Source organism: Conger conger, chromosome 17 (genome assembly GCF_963514075.1).
Source record: "Conger conger chromosome 17, fConCon1.1, whole genome shotgun sequence".
In the NCBI taxonomy this organism is placed as follows: domain Eukaryota; kingdom Metazoa; phylum Chordata; class Actinopteri; order Anguilliformes; family Congridae; genus Conger; species Conger conger.
In genome coordinates, this window is record NC_083776.1 from 1,962,701 (window position 1) to 1,977,712 (window position 15,012).

Here is a 15,012-nt window from a genome sequence, read left to right on the forward strand (position 1 = left end):
TAATTATAGACAATATTGATCATCACATTTGGTGTTCCCTTACTTTTACTTTTTGATGCTTTTTATCCAAAGCAATTTACAGTTGATTAGATTAAGCCGGGGCCGATGGCCCTGGAGCAGCAGTGTGTGGATAAGGGCCTTGCTCAAGGGCACAACAGCTTATTGCGGTTACTCTGGGGCGTGTGCCACCAACACTCCCGCGCGCACACGCAGTTTGTCTGCGACACGGATGTGGTGCCGCAGGTCTGTCACCGTTTGGCTCGCAATGGAAATTAAAAGTCAGTCAAGAGTGTGACATGGAGAGAACACAACTGTGGTTTATTTCATTTGAATGTCAACCTTCCAAATTACCCTGACAATACCACAAACTGGTAAACAAACCCCCCCCCCACCTTCATGTTACAATATCAGGTAATGACGAAACGGATATCCATGCTATAAAATGCTATAAAACCATACAGAAATCCATATTATAATATGTTTATTATATTCACATACCTGATAATGTACAGCAGTGGGATATGGTTTTGTGCATATGTTCATATATAGTGTAACAACCAAATATGAATTTAATTTTCAATACACTTGTCCTTACGAAAATAGTAGCCGGTGTGCTTGCAGCTCTGCCTACGCAAATTAGGGGAGAGACCTGGTTCCCGTAAAATACAGAAACACAATGCGTCTCTAGTATGCTGGCTTCGTCAAGGCTGGGAGAGAAAAAAAAAAAAAAAAAAAAAAAAAAAAAGGTCCTGTATCGCGATTTAGTACTGGAGTAGCAACACACGCTGCAACAATAACCAAACAATTACAGTCCTGCTTTAAAGCAAGTGCTGAACTTTTTTTTTAATGTGCCTAATTTTATTAAGCAGGAAATAATAGGCAATGAGCCACTGTTTACATTTTCATAATCAAATTTCTTTTCTGCTTTGTAACAGAAAATGTAATAGACCGTGAAGTGAAAAGGCGGAGGTAGGCTACGTACCGACCCCGTTCTGCATACAGTTACACCCCTTCTGGTTAACCAGCCTGGACGTTTCACATGTTTCAGAGCCAATATTTCCTTTATACATTAAGCCATAAACCTCAAAGTGAGAGATTCATCTTTCACTTTTACCGTTTTTGTTTGTTAACCCTCAATGGCCGCAGGATTTAGTTCCGGGTGGTTTAATGACGTGGGATGAAGGAAATCCCTTAAGGTGCAGAAGCAACTGCTGGCAATGGGAGATGCAATTCTCGCAATTGTGTATTGACTATGAGAAACAGGCTGGAGAAAGTCTACGGGTCCAGGAATGGTCCAGTCCAACTCCGTTCTAGTAATACAGCGAAAACTCTAGCCAAAACTCTAGCTCTGATCAATGACCCTTCATTAAATCACATTAAAAGCACAGGTAGAAACAGCAATTAGAATTTGCATTAGCACACATCGAGCATGACTATTAAAATTGGCATTTGTCTCGGTATGCTTTTTGGCAACGTACACGCATGTATGCATGGCTTGAAATGAAGTTTCTGCCCTGCATTCAGCAGGACAGGGGTCTCGCCACGTTTCCATAGCTACCGCCCCCACATACACTCAAAGTAGTCCAGAATACTGAGTGGACTTACTGACCGTTTCACATTTTGACCTTTTAACACTGCAAGTCTTGGGTAGGGAAAGACTGTCCAAGTACAGGTTCTGAATCCCGATCCACGATCCGAAACGAACGCACTTCCACGGCGACCCCCGCCAATCCGTCAACGACCAACTGCCGCGCTCCCACGGTAACCAACCGCCGCATAGCGACCGGCCTCAGGATGTCCGCCCGCCCGTCTCTCGACCTCCCCCCGCCCGCCCCGCCCCCCCTCACAGGCCCCTCCTCCGGGGGCAGACGTGGGAGAGGAAGACGTCGATCATGCTCTTGACCACGGTGGGCGGCGGGTGGAGGTTGTGGGGCAGCCCGTGGGCGAGGGTCATCTCCCAGGCATCCACCAGCACCACGGGCAGCCCGCGGAACATGGCGCGCAGCACCGCGTCCAGCTGCAGCGAGTACCAGTCGCTGTTGTACAGGCTGACGTCGGGGTCCAGCGCCTGCAGGTTGGCGCTGCGCAGGAACACCAGCGTCTCGGGGGCGCGGTCCAGCAGGCGCAGCACCGCCCGGCGGATGTTCCTCAGGCGCCGCACGTACACCTCCACGGGGAAGGTGCTGAAGTGGGACCACACCGTCACCACCACCACCGTGCCCCGCCCGCCCGCCAGGCCCTCCAGCTCGTTGGACACGTAGCGCAGCTCGCTGGCTGCCACCGTGGAGAAGCGGATGGGCGGGCCGTGGCAGCGGTACTTCAGCAGGATGTTGTGCTCGCTGTCCACCGACAGGAAGGGGCCCACGTTCTTCGGGCTCCTCAGGTTGAACTCCTTCAGGTCTGCGCGGGGAGGAGGAGGAGCAGCTCGTTTCCACAGGCCTCGGTATTGCACAGTCCACACCCTTCATTTATCATATAGCACAGTCTACACCCTTCGTTTATTTATCATATAGCACAGTCTACACCCTTCATTTATTTATCATATAGCACAGTCTACACACTTCATTCATTTATCATATAGCACAGTCTACACCCTTCATTCATTTATCATATAGCACAGTCTACACCCTTCATTCATTTATCATATAGCACAGTCTACACCCTTCAAATAGAATTGTTTAAAAAAGAAAGATCTCTCCAGCAGCCGTGCCACTAATAGCAGGCGTGCCAACAATACCTGATAAATGAGGCGGATCCAGAACAGCATCGGAGATAAACAATGATTATCACAAAACCATGATACAGGATGTGGCGTGTTATTTAACATGAAGGGCTGTCTCATGCATTCCCCAGCGTCTTCTTCCTCATAGCGGAGATTAGGCTGTGTGCGTGTGTGTGCTGCGTGCCTGTTTGTGTGTGTGTGTGTGTGTGTGTGTGTGCGCGTGTTGTGTGCCTGTTTGTGTGTGCGCGTGTGTGCTGTGTGTGTGTGTGTGTATGTGTGCGCGCGCGTGTGTGTGCGCGCGTGTGTGTGTGCTTGCGTGTGTGTTGTGTGTGCGTGTGTGTGTGTATGTGTGTGTGTGCGTGTTGTGTGCGCGTGTTGTGTGCCTGTTTGTGTGTGTGCGTGTGTGTGTATGTGCGTGTGTGTGTGTATGTGTGCGCGCGTGTGTGTGTGTGTGTGCCATCGCAGCAGGAACAGGACAGGTTTATGGCATGCACACACAAGGTCACATAGGGCAGTGACTAAGGACACGACAGGTAAAAACGACCTGGCATGAACCTGTTCACCTGGAACGAAGGCGTTGAGGTACTCAAACCACTGGCGTGCGGTCGAGTCCCCGTAGATGTTCACCACCTTCCCCCGCAGACAGTCTGTGATGGCCGCGGTGTCGTTGAACTGCTGGATGGGCACGCCCCCGGTCGACTGCCACGTGCCTTGGTAGTAGAACCCCGACGGCATGAACTTGGCAGTCTCAGCTTTCACGCTCCTCTCAGACTCCGGCTTCTCTGTGGGTGAAAACGGTCAAGTTAAACGGTAAATGGACTGCATTTCATCCAAAGCGCTTCACAGTCGATGCCTCTCATTTCACACACACACACACACACACACACACACACACACACACACACACACACACACACACACACTCACAGCAATGGCGATAGGCTGCCAAACAAAGTACTGATCAGCTCGCCAGGAGCAATTGGGGTTTAGGCGTCTTGCTCAGAGGCACTTCGACACACCGAGGGCAACCTTCTGACTGCCAGACGGTCACTCTTACCAACTGCCCCTCACTTAAATGTGAACAACAAATGTCACACACACACACACACACACACACACACACACACACACACACTCCTCCACATCCCTCCAGTTACTCAAAGATTAAATTGGTCATTATTCTGATACAAGCATTTATACCGTGGCTTAAACCTCCACCAAGCATACATAGTCATCCACTATACCACTTTCTAGAGACTTTCTGGCCAGAAGCCATTTTCATATGAATCTTGCACTCCCACCGTGAGCGTATCCAATTCCCACCCCAATTTGACACGTCTCCTGCGAATTCTACCGGGAGAGTGTCGTAAACGTGCCGGCTTCTCCTCCTAAAGAAGCCAGCTGCTTCTTCTCAGACCACAGAGCGCATCTGAACCAGCGTAGAGCGGAGTCTGAGGGCTTTCAGACTCTACCCTCCCGTTCCCTGGTTGATGAAATCAGCAAAGGCACATCTCCCAGTGGGCCGGATTCAGCCCGGAGCAGCCAGGCCCATCCATACCCCACACCATGGTGCTTCAACCCAATGAGCCATCTCAATTTGTTTTCTCTTAACATGCAGATCTACTCTCCAAATTCAAGTGGTTGAAACAAGACCCTCTGAACCTGCTTGTTAAGCAGTCAACACCTTCATCCTCTCAATGAACTGCTCAGCTACACGTGAAAATATACTCTATAGAGTGTAAAAAAAGAAAATGAATCCGTGCCCCAATTCAGCTTCTCTTGCTTTCTGACACAATGTCTCCCCCTACTGGACCCAAAAAGAAAGGTGGTATGCTCATCCCTTTCATCTGATTTTACTGTGACTAGTTTTTTGCAGTTGTTTAACATCCTTAGACAACAAAATGTTTAATTGCACTTGTGATCTGTCCTACATTTAGTGTTATACAGCAGTACCGTCAAAGATGAGGATGTAAAAAGTGTTCAGTGGTCCAAATATTCAATTTCTTTCTGTTTAGTTTTTAGCGTTTTTTAAACTGTACTTTTGGTCTTATTCATTTGTCAATTACTATCAGCACTGCCAATCAAGCAGATGTGACTTGAAGCAGGACACCACTCAAACGCTGAATAAGACTCTATAACACTGATGAGCACGGATTTACAAAAACACCCTGCTTAGTTTAGTTGATTAAATTCCTGTGAAATATGTTTATGTTACTTTTAAAGACTTAAGCGGAACAAATGTACCATTGAAACATATTATTTTTGTCACGTTATAGCAACCAGGGATAGGACACACACTCTAACACACTTTAACAAAGTAGATTATATCTCCATTTTCAGAAGATAAGTTTACTGCTGATAACGCGTGTATAAAGTTACAGTATAGAGTCTCAGAGATGTCCAGAAAGCGTGTTCTCCATACCTTTTCTTTCTGGCAGCACAGTCACACGGTCTGGTCCTGACGACGGTATTGGGACCTTAATATTTATGTCACTGAAATGTAAGGAGGAAACAATAACTGTAAAACAGAGCAATAGATCACACAAACAATCAGTGTAAAAAAACACGAATGCTATAATTACTTATGAACAGCACCAAAAAAAAAAAAAAAAAAATGTTCTCACATTGTTACCGGAACGTTCTGTCAACGCTACACCAAATGGCGGAGACACCGTGAGAACGTTTTGTGTGGGGCGACAGACAGCCCACGAGTTCACTCGCTGCTCGTAAAAACTGCAGAACAGCAGCAGCACTCACAAGGGCTACTGCGCTTAATCTGGGTGTAAGATAACCGTATGAATAATGCCCTGCATTATACAGCACACCGCAGTCCTCTTCTCCATCCCAGGAGAGAGAACATTCTGGTGCTTTACTGAACGGTCTCAGCAGCATCTGCATAAAATCACACAGACGGATGTAGAAACCAGAGTGAGGCATTAAAGGTACAATAGGTCATTTTGGACTTATAACGTTCAAGAGAGGAATATCAGCAACAAACACCTTCAAACCACAACACTTTATCCCTGCTCTGTAAATGCGCTGACGTTGAAACACCATTGGCTGCGGCAATTAGAACCAATGAGCTTGACATTGTACAGTTATACAATGTTTGAGTGCTGGCCTGTCAACTGTATATTTTGAAACCCAAATTTAAAGGCTATAAACGCAGGCAGAGGGTGGGTCAAGATGTCAGTGAGCCTTTTTCAATGATAGGAAGGGATTTACAATGGTATTGTAACAATGTTTTAACACGAAAAATTATTTTACCTATTGTACCTTTAAGCATTCAACGCACTCTCAAAAAAGGGAGTTCAAGTCCCTTAACTTTCAGTTACCAATGCATAACTTTGAAGAAAAATGCACACAGCCTTAAAATGCATACGATGTTACTTATGTGTACTTGGGTGCTGACGTATACCAAATTTAGCTTGATACATTGCCATAAGCTTTACATTGAAAGTTTTTTACAGTTCAGTTCTGCCTGGCAAAAGCGCAATCTAACATTTCATCAGTATCTTGCAGACAAACGCATTGCAATGAAGTTTGGGAGACTGAGGCAAAGTATTTGCAGAAACGACCGCGTTCAAGGTCAAATTTAAAAGATAGGAATATTGTTTTGACGTGCACGCCTACTCACTCAACAGACAGAGGAAAAACTACCCGCACAAAATGTATGATTGATATTGAAATGTACTGAATTGCATAGACCTTCCCTATTAAACCAGATTTCTTCCCAAATATGTCATCAGAATTTAACTTTTCATGAAAGTGACTCAAATAGCACAGCATTACACTCATCGTCTTTTTTGTTTAGTTTTTTTGGTGAATTTTTCCTTTCACTTTCCTTTTACATTAATGGCACTTGGCAGACGCTCTTATCCAGAGCGACGTACAGTTGATTAGACTAAGCAGGAGACAATCCTCTCCTGGAGCAATGCAGGGTTAAGGGCCTTGCTCAAGGGCCCAACGGCTGTGCCTTATAGTGGCTACACCGGGGATCGAACCACCGGCCTTGCTGGCACCTGGAAATGGAAATGCGAGCGTTGACGCGGGCGACCCACCTCTGAAACAGGAGGGCCTCCTGGCTGGTGAGCAGGTCCTTCTGGTAGCCGCCCTTGGCGTGGTTGATGCGCGTGTCGCAACCCAGCAGCTTGGGCTTGTAGCAGAACCAGGGCTCCCCTGTGTGGCGGTCGGTGTAATTGCAGAGCGGCTGGCCGGGGGGCAGGCACAGGTTGCAGACGGTGGTCTCGGAGAAGTACCCGGAGCGGAAGAGGCTCTTGAAGAAGACGCGGTCGGGCCTCTCCTCCCGCAGACGCCTCAGGACCTGCACCGCCTCGCTGGGGTGCACCAGCACCACCTCCACCTGCGCGGGCCCCGCCCAGGGCAGCCAGAAGAGCAGGGAGTAGAAGCCGTTCTGGTGGTCCACCACGCGGCCGGCCACGCCCGCGCGCAGCTCGGGGGACAGGAGGCGCGCCAGCAGGAAGTCCCCGCCGTGCCGCTTGGGCTTGCCCAGGAAGTCGTGCATGTGCACCAGCGCCTCCAGCTGGCCGCCCGCGCGCCACTCCCCGCCCGACGACAGGATGACGAAGAAGCTGCGGCTGGGGTCGCTGCTCTGGCGGAAGGGCGCGGGCGACGTGCGCGGCTCGGGCCAGGCCACCGACTCCAGCAGGTGGCGCTCCTCCGCGGCCTCATCGGCGGTCAGCTCCGGGCCCAGCAGGCCGCAGTAGGTCCGGTTCCGGTCCAGCTGCAGCAGGCCCGAGGACCTGAAGGCCGAGTCCAGCTTGGTCTGGAGCTGGTAGAGCGCCGACACCGTCTGACAGTTGAACTTCTGTAGGGGGACGGGGACACCAGAACAGGGACATCGGACAGTTAGGTTCGGTTCATACATTGCATCAATGCCATTTCACAGACGCTCTTATCCAGAGCGACGTACAACAAAGTGCATACCCATAACCAGGGATAAGTGCGCTGAAAGACCCTAGAGGGAACAGTCATGCAAACAAGGATGCAAGTGGATATGCCACCGAGGGTGTGAAGCAATACCGCGCAGCTACACCGGTGGGTCAGAATGGGAAGAAAAAAAAACAAGACAATCCAAAAAAAAAGAAACCGCGTTTTAACAGCAAGCAAGAGATAAACAGCAGAGCAAATCCAGCTGCTTTCTGGCTTGAGGGTCAAGCTCTGGACAAACTCACTGTGTTTCTCAACTGGGGAGTCATTGTGAGAGCAAACTTTCGCAATCGAATGCCGAAACCATATTGGCCATGTCAGCAACAGTTGTGGGAAAAGCATCTGGACAAAAGAACGCATTTTGGACGTGCATCTTCGTGATGTGAACCGACTCCCTTTCTGCAGAATAAAGAACACCGGTTAGCGCCAGCTCTTGCCTCATACCTTCTCCCCATCATGTTTTGGAGTCTCAGAACCGAGTGTGATAAACAGGATTCGCCCTCATGTACCGCCACCAGCTCCATCTACAGCGGGGAAAAGTGGTGTACCTGCATGAGGTGGGCAGGTGTACAGGCAGCAGCCTGTAGCGTAGTGGTGAAGGTGCATGACTGGGACCCGCAAGGTCGGTGGTTCTAATCCCGGTGTTGCCACAATAAGATCCGCACAGCCGTTGGGCCCTTGAGCAAGGCCCTTAACCCTGCATTGCTCCAGGGGAGGATTGTCTCCTGCTTAGTCTAATCAACTGTACGTCACTCTGGATAGGAGCGTCTGCCAAATGCCATTAAGGTAATGTAATATGTTCCTACAACCCTCCAGACCATATTGGCCCATGGTTTCTGGTTTTCATGGAACGCAATGGTTTAATTGCATTTCTGAAATTGACAATAATCGGGTATGAAGTGCCTCTCCTCTTATGCACCCGTGTCGATATCTGTCCTAAACATTACGTTTCAGTCACATTTGGCAATTGAAATTATGACTGAACCAACGTACGTGCTGTGGCTTTTTCTTTGTGGGTAAGGTGGACGAGACTCTCAGACCCTGTTTGGACTACCATGACCTAAATAGAATCATCAGCAAGATTACGGTGATGCTCATGTTTGGGTCCTTGCCAGGAAAACATGGTAATAAAAGGAAAAATGCTCACGAGTTGTGGAAAATAAACTTTTCATATTGTATTGGCTAAATCCTCAACTACGTTACATGTACAATACGTCATTTATATTAATAAGGTCATTTTAAAACTAGTTAGCTACTGCTTCATAAGCACAATGATCGACCTCCACAAATTTAACTTTATATGAAAAATGATTTACAAATGAATATCATTTACATGTTGTTAAAAAATTTTGTGTCATATTAATGTTGGCTCAAGGCGGGTTCAGAATCAACACATTCAGCTTTATTCTATCTGCCCCTTTGTAGGAGAAAAAAGGAATGTGTAGGCTGATGTAATCATTGAATTTGTAATTTTGTGGTGGTTAGAAACCTACCCTACCACATAGTCAGGCACACTTATCCAGTCAGGCAGTGTATGCTGGTATTTGCGGTTTCCTTTCAATCAGCCGCCAGTTTTAGGCCTTGAGAACAAGGTGTGTGGACTCTTTAGCCAATGAAAGACTTTGAAATGCATCTCCCGTGCTGAAACACACCAAAAACCAGCCCTCCAGGACTGGAGTTTGACACCCCTGCCGTGAGGGATGATGGATTACATGCCGATACGGTACTTGTGTAAGACATGAGCTTCACAGGTCACAGGGGCCCAAAGGGAGTTCAAAAAGGGAGATCAAAAAGAGTTCGAAAAGAGAGGCCAAAAAAAAAAAAAAAAAAAAAGTTCATCCCTGGGCCAGCGCCAGATGAAGTTCCACATTAAGAAGCATGTGAAGGGCCCAGTCGAAGCTACACCAGACACTCCTGTTGACCTCCACTGCAGTGAAGGTTGAGGGACGTGACATGTGGGTTCTCCTGAGTAGCCCCCTCCCACCTGCACACAAATCTGATCAACATCCAAACCCCCGACAGCCCCCTTACCTCCAGGGTGTGGATGTTGCAGAGCAGTAGGACGAGTCCTGACACTGCCAGCACCAGGAATAATGGGGTGTACTTGGACAGATTTCCCCACATCGTCAACAGTCTCGCTGGACCCCACTGCCATCTTCCTAGCCAGAGTCACAGTCTACGGTCACCATGGTGGTAGTGTGTGCCCATTCTTTATCTCCCTGGCATCAGAAACTGAGCATCCAAGAAAGCGACTAGGGGAAGATGGAAAGACACAAGAGCATGAAAAAATAAAATAAAAATCCACTTGACCCTCTTCAATATCTTCAATATAACTGCAAGGCTTTGCATGTATTGCATACAGGCATCTACAATTTCCCAACTTCATTCATTCATTATCCTAACCCGCTTATCCTAAACAGGGTCGCAGGGGGGCTGGAGCCTATCCCAGCATACATTGGGCGAAAGGCAGGAATACACCCTGAACAGGTCGCCAGTCCATCGCAGTCCATCGAACCCAGGACCTCCTTGCTGTGAGGCGGCAGTGCTACCCACCGTCTACGCGTGCCGCCAAATTTCCCAATTTATACTTTTAAATAAATCAAAATGCGTCCTTTTGTCGGCCCATATAATGTATAATAATCCCACCATGACCATACAATTGTGGATTTAGTAACACTGGTCACCATTGTAATCGGTCGATTGTTGGGTGCGGCAGCAATGTAGACAAATTGCCTGCCGTTTGAAGTAATTACATTTCCAGTATGCAGTAACTATATACTGAAACCGCACTTTACAAAACGCCACATTACATTCACTTTGTTAAAGCTTCCTACGATTCACGTGTAGCCTACAGTTCTTTTTATAATGGGGTTCATTATCTATTAAGATTTTAGATACATTTGCAGGTCAGGCACTATTCACGGTAAGAGATTTTAGGACAGCACCGGTCCAGAATGTAGACTAAACCGGTTCGGATTCTTCGCTGTACGAAGAAATGTTATGACAACATTAAGTTACATCGTCATTCGTGACAGCAGCTAGCAAGCTGCATCACCACTTCAACCTGGTTTTAAAATAAATACTATATACATACACTGAACACGGAGATATTTAGCCATATATCACTGTAGCTAGCGAAATCATATTTCTGGAACCTTTGTCTGACCATGATCGTGTTACACCAGAAGATGCCCTGCCATCCCATTGAAGCTAGCTAGTAAGTTAGCTAGTAAGTTAGCTAACATTAAATCATTTACGGCTGCTTTTTCGCCAGCAAGAGAGAAATCGTACCCAACTACCGTTGGTTCCACCAGTTAACATCAATTTGTTCATTTACGAAAACGCTATCTTATCGTAATAGACGGAATTTCGCAAATAACGTTAGCTACAAAAGCTAACTTACGTAGTCTACAGTATGCAATCCTATGGTGAAACAGCCAGGTCGACGTTCAAGCAGAGATGTCCATGGCTATTCATTTGAATTAATTACTTGCATTTACTGGTAAAACTATGGTAGTTATATAAAAACACACAGTATATATGCCACAGATAACGTGTAAATTATTAGCCGACTAAATATAGTAACCGTTACCTCCTATTTGGATGGCTCAGAATGCAGCCATTTTTCTGCAGTAGCCTACGCTAACTTACCCGTACTCTGCAGACTTTGGAAGTCGTTCAATGAATATACCAAGGCAGACTGGCATCAAAATATGCAGCAAACGTGGTAATATCCGCTGCAGTTGACGCCCTCAAGGCTACCGTGGTGACTACGCTAACGTATTCCTGTTTCGCCCCCAGTGAAAGTATAATCTGTGTAAAAACTGTAGCTAGTGTAAAAAAAAAAGGTCCCCTTTATTCTGGTACTCCTCATTGGTTTATGAGCTGCAACAAACTAATCGGTAGACTAACACAAGCATAGCTATTTACGGCCAAGGACGAGTGACATGTGCGTAACCAGTTGCAATTAACCCTTGTAACAAAATTACCCGCCACTATGTTTAACTGCAGATAAAACCCCATAAATGATGTTTTTTCAACATAAATTTGATGACAAAGTTTGTGATGAGTGACAGGTTGTATCTTCATGGAAAATATGGATTTGGGGTTTGCAATTCAATTAAGCTGATTTATTTTAGGGGTTCAGTGAAGGCGGGTCATTTTTTACCCTTAGGACAAGGGTCTACAGAATGTTATTACAGAAATACAGAATGTTAGGACTACACAGGGGTTAAGTGAATTTCCCAGAAAGGGGGGGGGAATCCCAGAAAGAGCCAAACACTGAGTGTGCATGTCAACAACAGCAACAATTTAAACCTGGCTAATTAATACTGGTTTAGCAAACATTTTGATTACCCTTTGGTCTGTTTAATTCGACTCCCCAACACCCCAATAATGGTGGTTTTGATATAACAATGCAAATGGTCAGGTCTGCTATGCATTTTGAGTGGAGGGTAACACACACCTAAAACACTACTTTAATTAGGTACTAAAGCGTTGAAATAAGTTGTAATTGGCTCAGGTGGTAAGAGCAGCCGTTTGGCATTTGGAGGGTTGCCGGTTGAATCCCACCCTGGGTGTGTCAAAATGCCCCCAATTCCCTCATTGCAGCCAATCGGCGTTGGTGTGTGTGTATATATATGAATATGAATGGGTAAATGGGAAGCATCAATTGTACAACACTATATAAATTCCAACCATTTTCCATAGAATGCCACACTATTTTACCCAACAGAGGGATAATCAAAACATGTATTTAAAAAAATCTTTCAATCTTTAATATAAACTGAAAAAAAAAACCAAGTTGTGTTGAGAGGACAATACAGATGCTGTATATACAGGATTATGGACATTCCTTGTTTTACTGCTACAAAACGAAAGGCTCAACTTTCCAGCCGAGAAACTGGCTCATCTGGAGAAGAGGCCTGGAGGAATGAACACAACTGCAACCGCAAGGTAGACAACAAACATGAAAACTAGTTGAAACTAGTTTGAAACTCAAGCAAAGCACAAGTGAAACGAAGAGCTGAAACTGCAACTGCGCCGTTGTCCGAGTTACGCAGGATTGGTAAAATCAATAAATAAGGAGGAGCCAGACTATGGGGAGTACAGTACCAGGCAGAGGGGACTGGTTACAAGCCTGCAGGCTCTTCTACCCAGCATGCACCACAACTGGACACTAGAAGATGGCCTGGATTTTTACAGCAACTCATACGCCTGGTTTACATTATATAGGTTAGGTCTGTTATATTGGCTGTATATTATACATATATTATACAGTTCTGCCCTACAGCTGTGCATGTGTCCGTTTCTGTGTGTTGCACTTCGGGTAGCATAGATTGCATACGAGTGATAGGTATACTTGCGTGTATGTGTGTGTGTTGTGTGTGTTAGCACATATGTACGCTGTTTGTTTGCACGTGTACACTGTGTGCGTGTAGGCGTGTACGCTGAATGGGTGCGCGCATATATACACTGTGTGAGTGTTTTTTTATGACACACCGGGCCTCACATTCCGGCCTCCAGCAGTGTGTTTTGCCGTTCCGTTTCCTCGTTCCAGTTCACACTGGACGGGGAGGGGGAGTCCCGCGCGGAGAGTCCAGGCACAGGGGACCGTGCCGGGGGCGTTGCAGCTTGCTCGCTGGCCCCTTCCTCGGCCTCCTCCAGCTGCTGGACGGAGGAGAGGTACTGCTGCAGCAGACTGCCGTCCTGGCTGTCGCCCCCCCGGCCCGCCCCGGCCCGCACCGTCTCCAGGGACTCGCCCGTCCCGCTGCAGAGGCTGTCCTCCAGCGCGCCCTGCGGCTCGCCCGTGGACTGGAAGCCGGAGTCCGGGAAGGAGACCTCGCTGCAGGCCTGGGTCAGCGCGCTCGCCGTGGCCTGCAGGGGGCACTGAGGGGCAGGGCCACGCCCGTTCGGCTCCGCCCGAGCCGCGCCCTGCTGGGGGTCCTGCACGGAGCGCTGCCAGTCCAACACAGACTGCAGCTGCAGAGAGGCACAGAGAGGGCGGACTTGTGATAAATAAACAAATAGTGATAAAAGTTCTAATGTCTTCCTGCTTTAGGTACACTGCTGACAATGAACAGCCTATGCCCACTGGAAAAAAAAAAACCCCTACTCGCGGTCTTTAGCCGTGTGTTTGTAGTGCATTTTCATATCTCCATAAATATACGGCATATCGTGCATAGCACACTCACCTGTGTCCACAAGAAGCGCACGGCTTCCTCCTGCACCAGTCTCTGCAGTCTCTCCTCCTCCTGTTCCTTCTGCATCCTGCAGAGCCCACATGCACACGCGCACACACACACACACACACACATACACACACACAGACACACACACACACACACACACACACACACACACAGACACACACACACACATACACACATTAACATTAACCATGAATCAGACATAATGCATTACAGATGTGCTCTCAGATTATTTTTCCATTTAGCACACATCAATTGTCAGGAGAAAATGTGAGAATGGGAGCATTGTAGAGCCCCGGGCCTAGATAAAGGCATTTCACACAGTGAGGGTTGAACACACTGCTCTCAGCTCTGGCGGTACACGTGCTGAAGGGTTTGTCACTTCTTCTCTCCTAAGATAGCCCGTTTGCCCTCGTCACGTTTAGTCCTCTATATTCTGACAGGGGGAAAGCAGGAGGCTTACAGACAGAGACGTGGTCACAGTACAGAAAGTGTCATGGAGGGGGATTTCTGTTTGGGTTCAACGTCGGCCGTTCGACAGACCAAGCTACAAGGTCTACTCCGTGCTGTCCTTTCAGTCTAATCTCCCTTCAAGGTCCTCTCGTTCGGCGTTACCCTTTTAAGGCCTGACAATATCGGAATGTTATGATATTATGATGCATTGTTGTACTTAGACACAGGACTCAAGGCTTACTCTGGTTCTTGGGTCAGGGTGTACTTTGGCCTGACCCCTGTGCAGAGTAAGGTAGACGTGACAGAACTGGAGTGAGCTGTGAGCGCCCCCCCTCTCTCCCACATTAGCACTGCGCAATGCCCTATTCCAGCCTATTCAACTTTCATTTTGGTCAGTTTCATTCACGAGGTGTTTTTTGTTTTTCACTTCCTCGTTTTACAGTCTTGTCACGGCTGGCAGGTCCGAGCAGCTGTATACTGCAGTAACGGAAGCAAACTCAAAATTCAACTTTAAAACATGGTCAGACTTGGTTGGGGATGGCAGAGAAAGCTTGTTAACCCTTTCAGTCCCAAGAGTGCCATCTCTCGACCTCATACCTTTTCAACCAATCAAAATGGCTGCTGTGCTATTGTTTTGAACCCCTATTAAAACCCTACTCAACTTTCTCAACCAAAGCC

The 15,012-nt window shown here is 47.3% G+C and overlaps 2 protein-coding genes across 7 annotated transcripts in view; both read right to left on the reverse strand.

The window, feature by feature from the left end:
• Nucleotides 1-464: 464 nt before the first annotated feature.
• On the reverse strand, nt 465-11,549 carry nxpe3 (neurexophilin and PC-esterase domain family, member 3). 4 transcript variants are annotated; one of them, XM_061226601.1, is made up of 7 exons: nt 11,324-11,549; nt 9,704-9,924; nt 7,918-8,071; nt 6,784-7,550; nt 5,145-5,215; nt 3,286-3,504; nt 465-2,400 (listed from the first exon to the last, which is right to left on the reverse strand). In XM_061226601.1, exons 3-7 carry the CDS (start codon nt 7,939-7,941, stop codon nt 1,844-1,846), a joined length of 1,638 nt encoding a protein of 545 aa, XP_061082585.1. In that variant the 5' UTR covers nt 7,942-8,071; nt 9,704-9,924; nt 11,324-11,549; the 3' UTR covers nt 465-1,843. The 4 variants fall into 4 exon arrangements, with proteins under 4 accessions (XP_061082585.1, XP_061082582.1, XP_061082583.1 ...); XM_061226598.1 differs by lacking the exon at nt 7,918-8,071; XM_061226599.1 differs by lacking the exon at nt 7,918-8,071 and having other exon boundaries at nt 11,265-11,325.
• Nucleotides 11,550-12,427: 878 nt separating this feature from the next.
• Nucleotides 12,428-15,012, reverse strand: part of cep97 (centrosomal protein 97) — a 12,901-nt gene continuing 10,316 nt past the window's right edge. For all 3 annotated transcript variants that reach the window (XM_061226073.1, XM_061226075.1, XM_061226074.1), the window contains 2 exons: nt 13,867-13,942; nt 12,428-13,654 (listed from right to left, as the gene is read on the reverse strand). In XM_061226073.1, the coding sequence (XP_061082057.1) occupies nt 13,181-13,654; nt 13,867-13,942 (550 nt within the window). In that variant the 3' untranslated portion in view covers nt 12,428-13,180. The remainder of the gene's footprint in view (nt 13,655-13,866; nt 13,943-15,012) is intronic.

Bases quoted from the DNA above. Each gene is read 5' to 3' on its own strand.
- nxpe3 (XM_061226598.1), bottom strand. From the start codon at position 9,796: ATGTGGGGAAATCTGTCCAAGTACACCCCATTATTCCTGGTGCTGGCA. The intron at 5,216-6,783 runs GTGGGTCGCCCG...CTTACATTTCAG, and splicing joins GAGGCCCTCCTGTTTCAGAG to TGACATAAATATTAAGGTCC. The intron at 2,401-3,285 runs GTGAACAGGTTC...CTCCCCGCGCAG, and splicing joins CCTCAACGCCTTCGTTCCAG to ACCTGAAGGAGTTCAACCTG.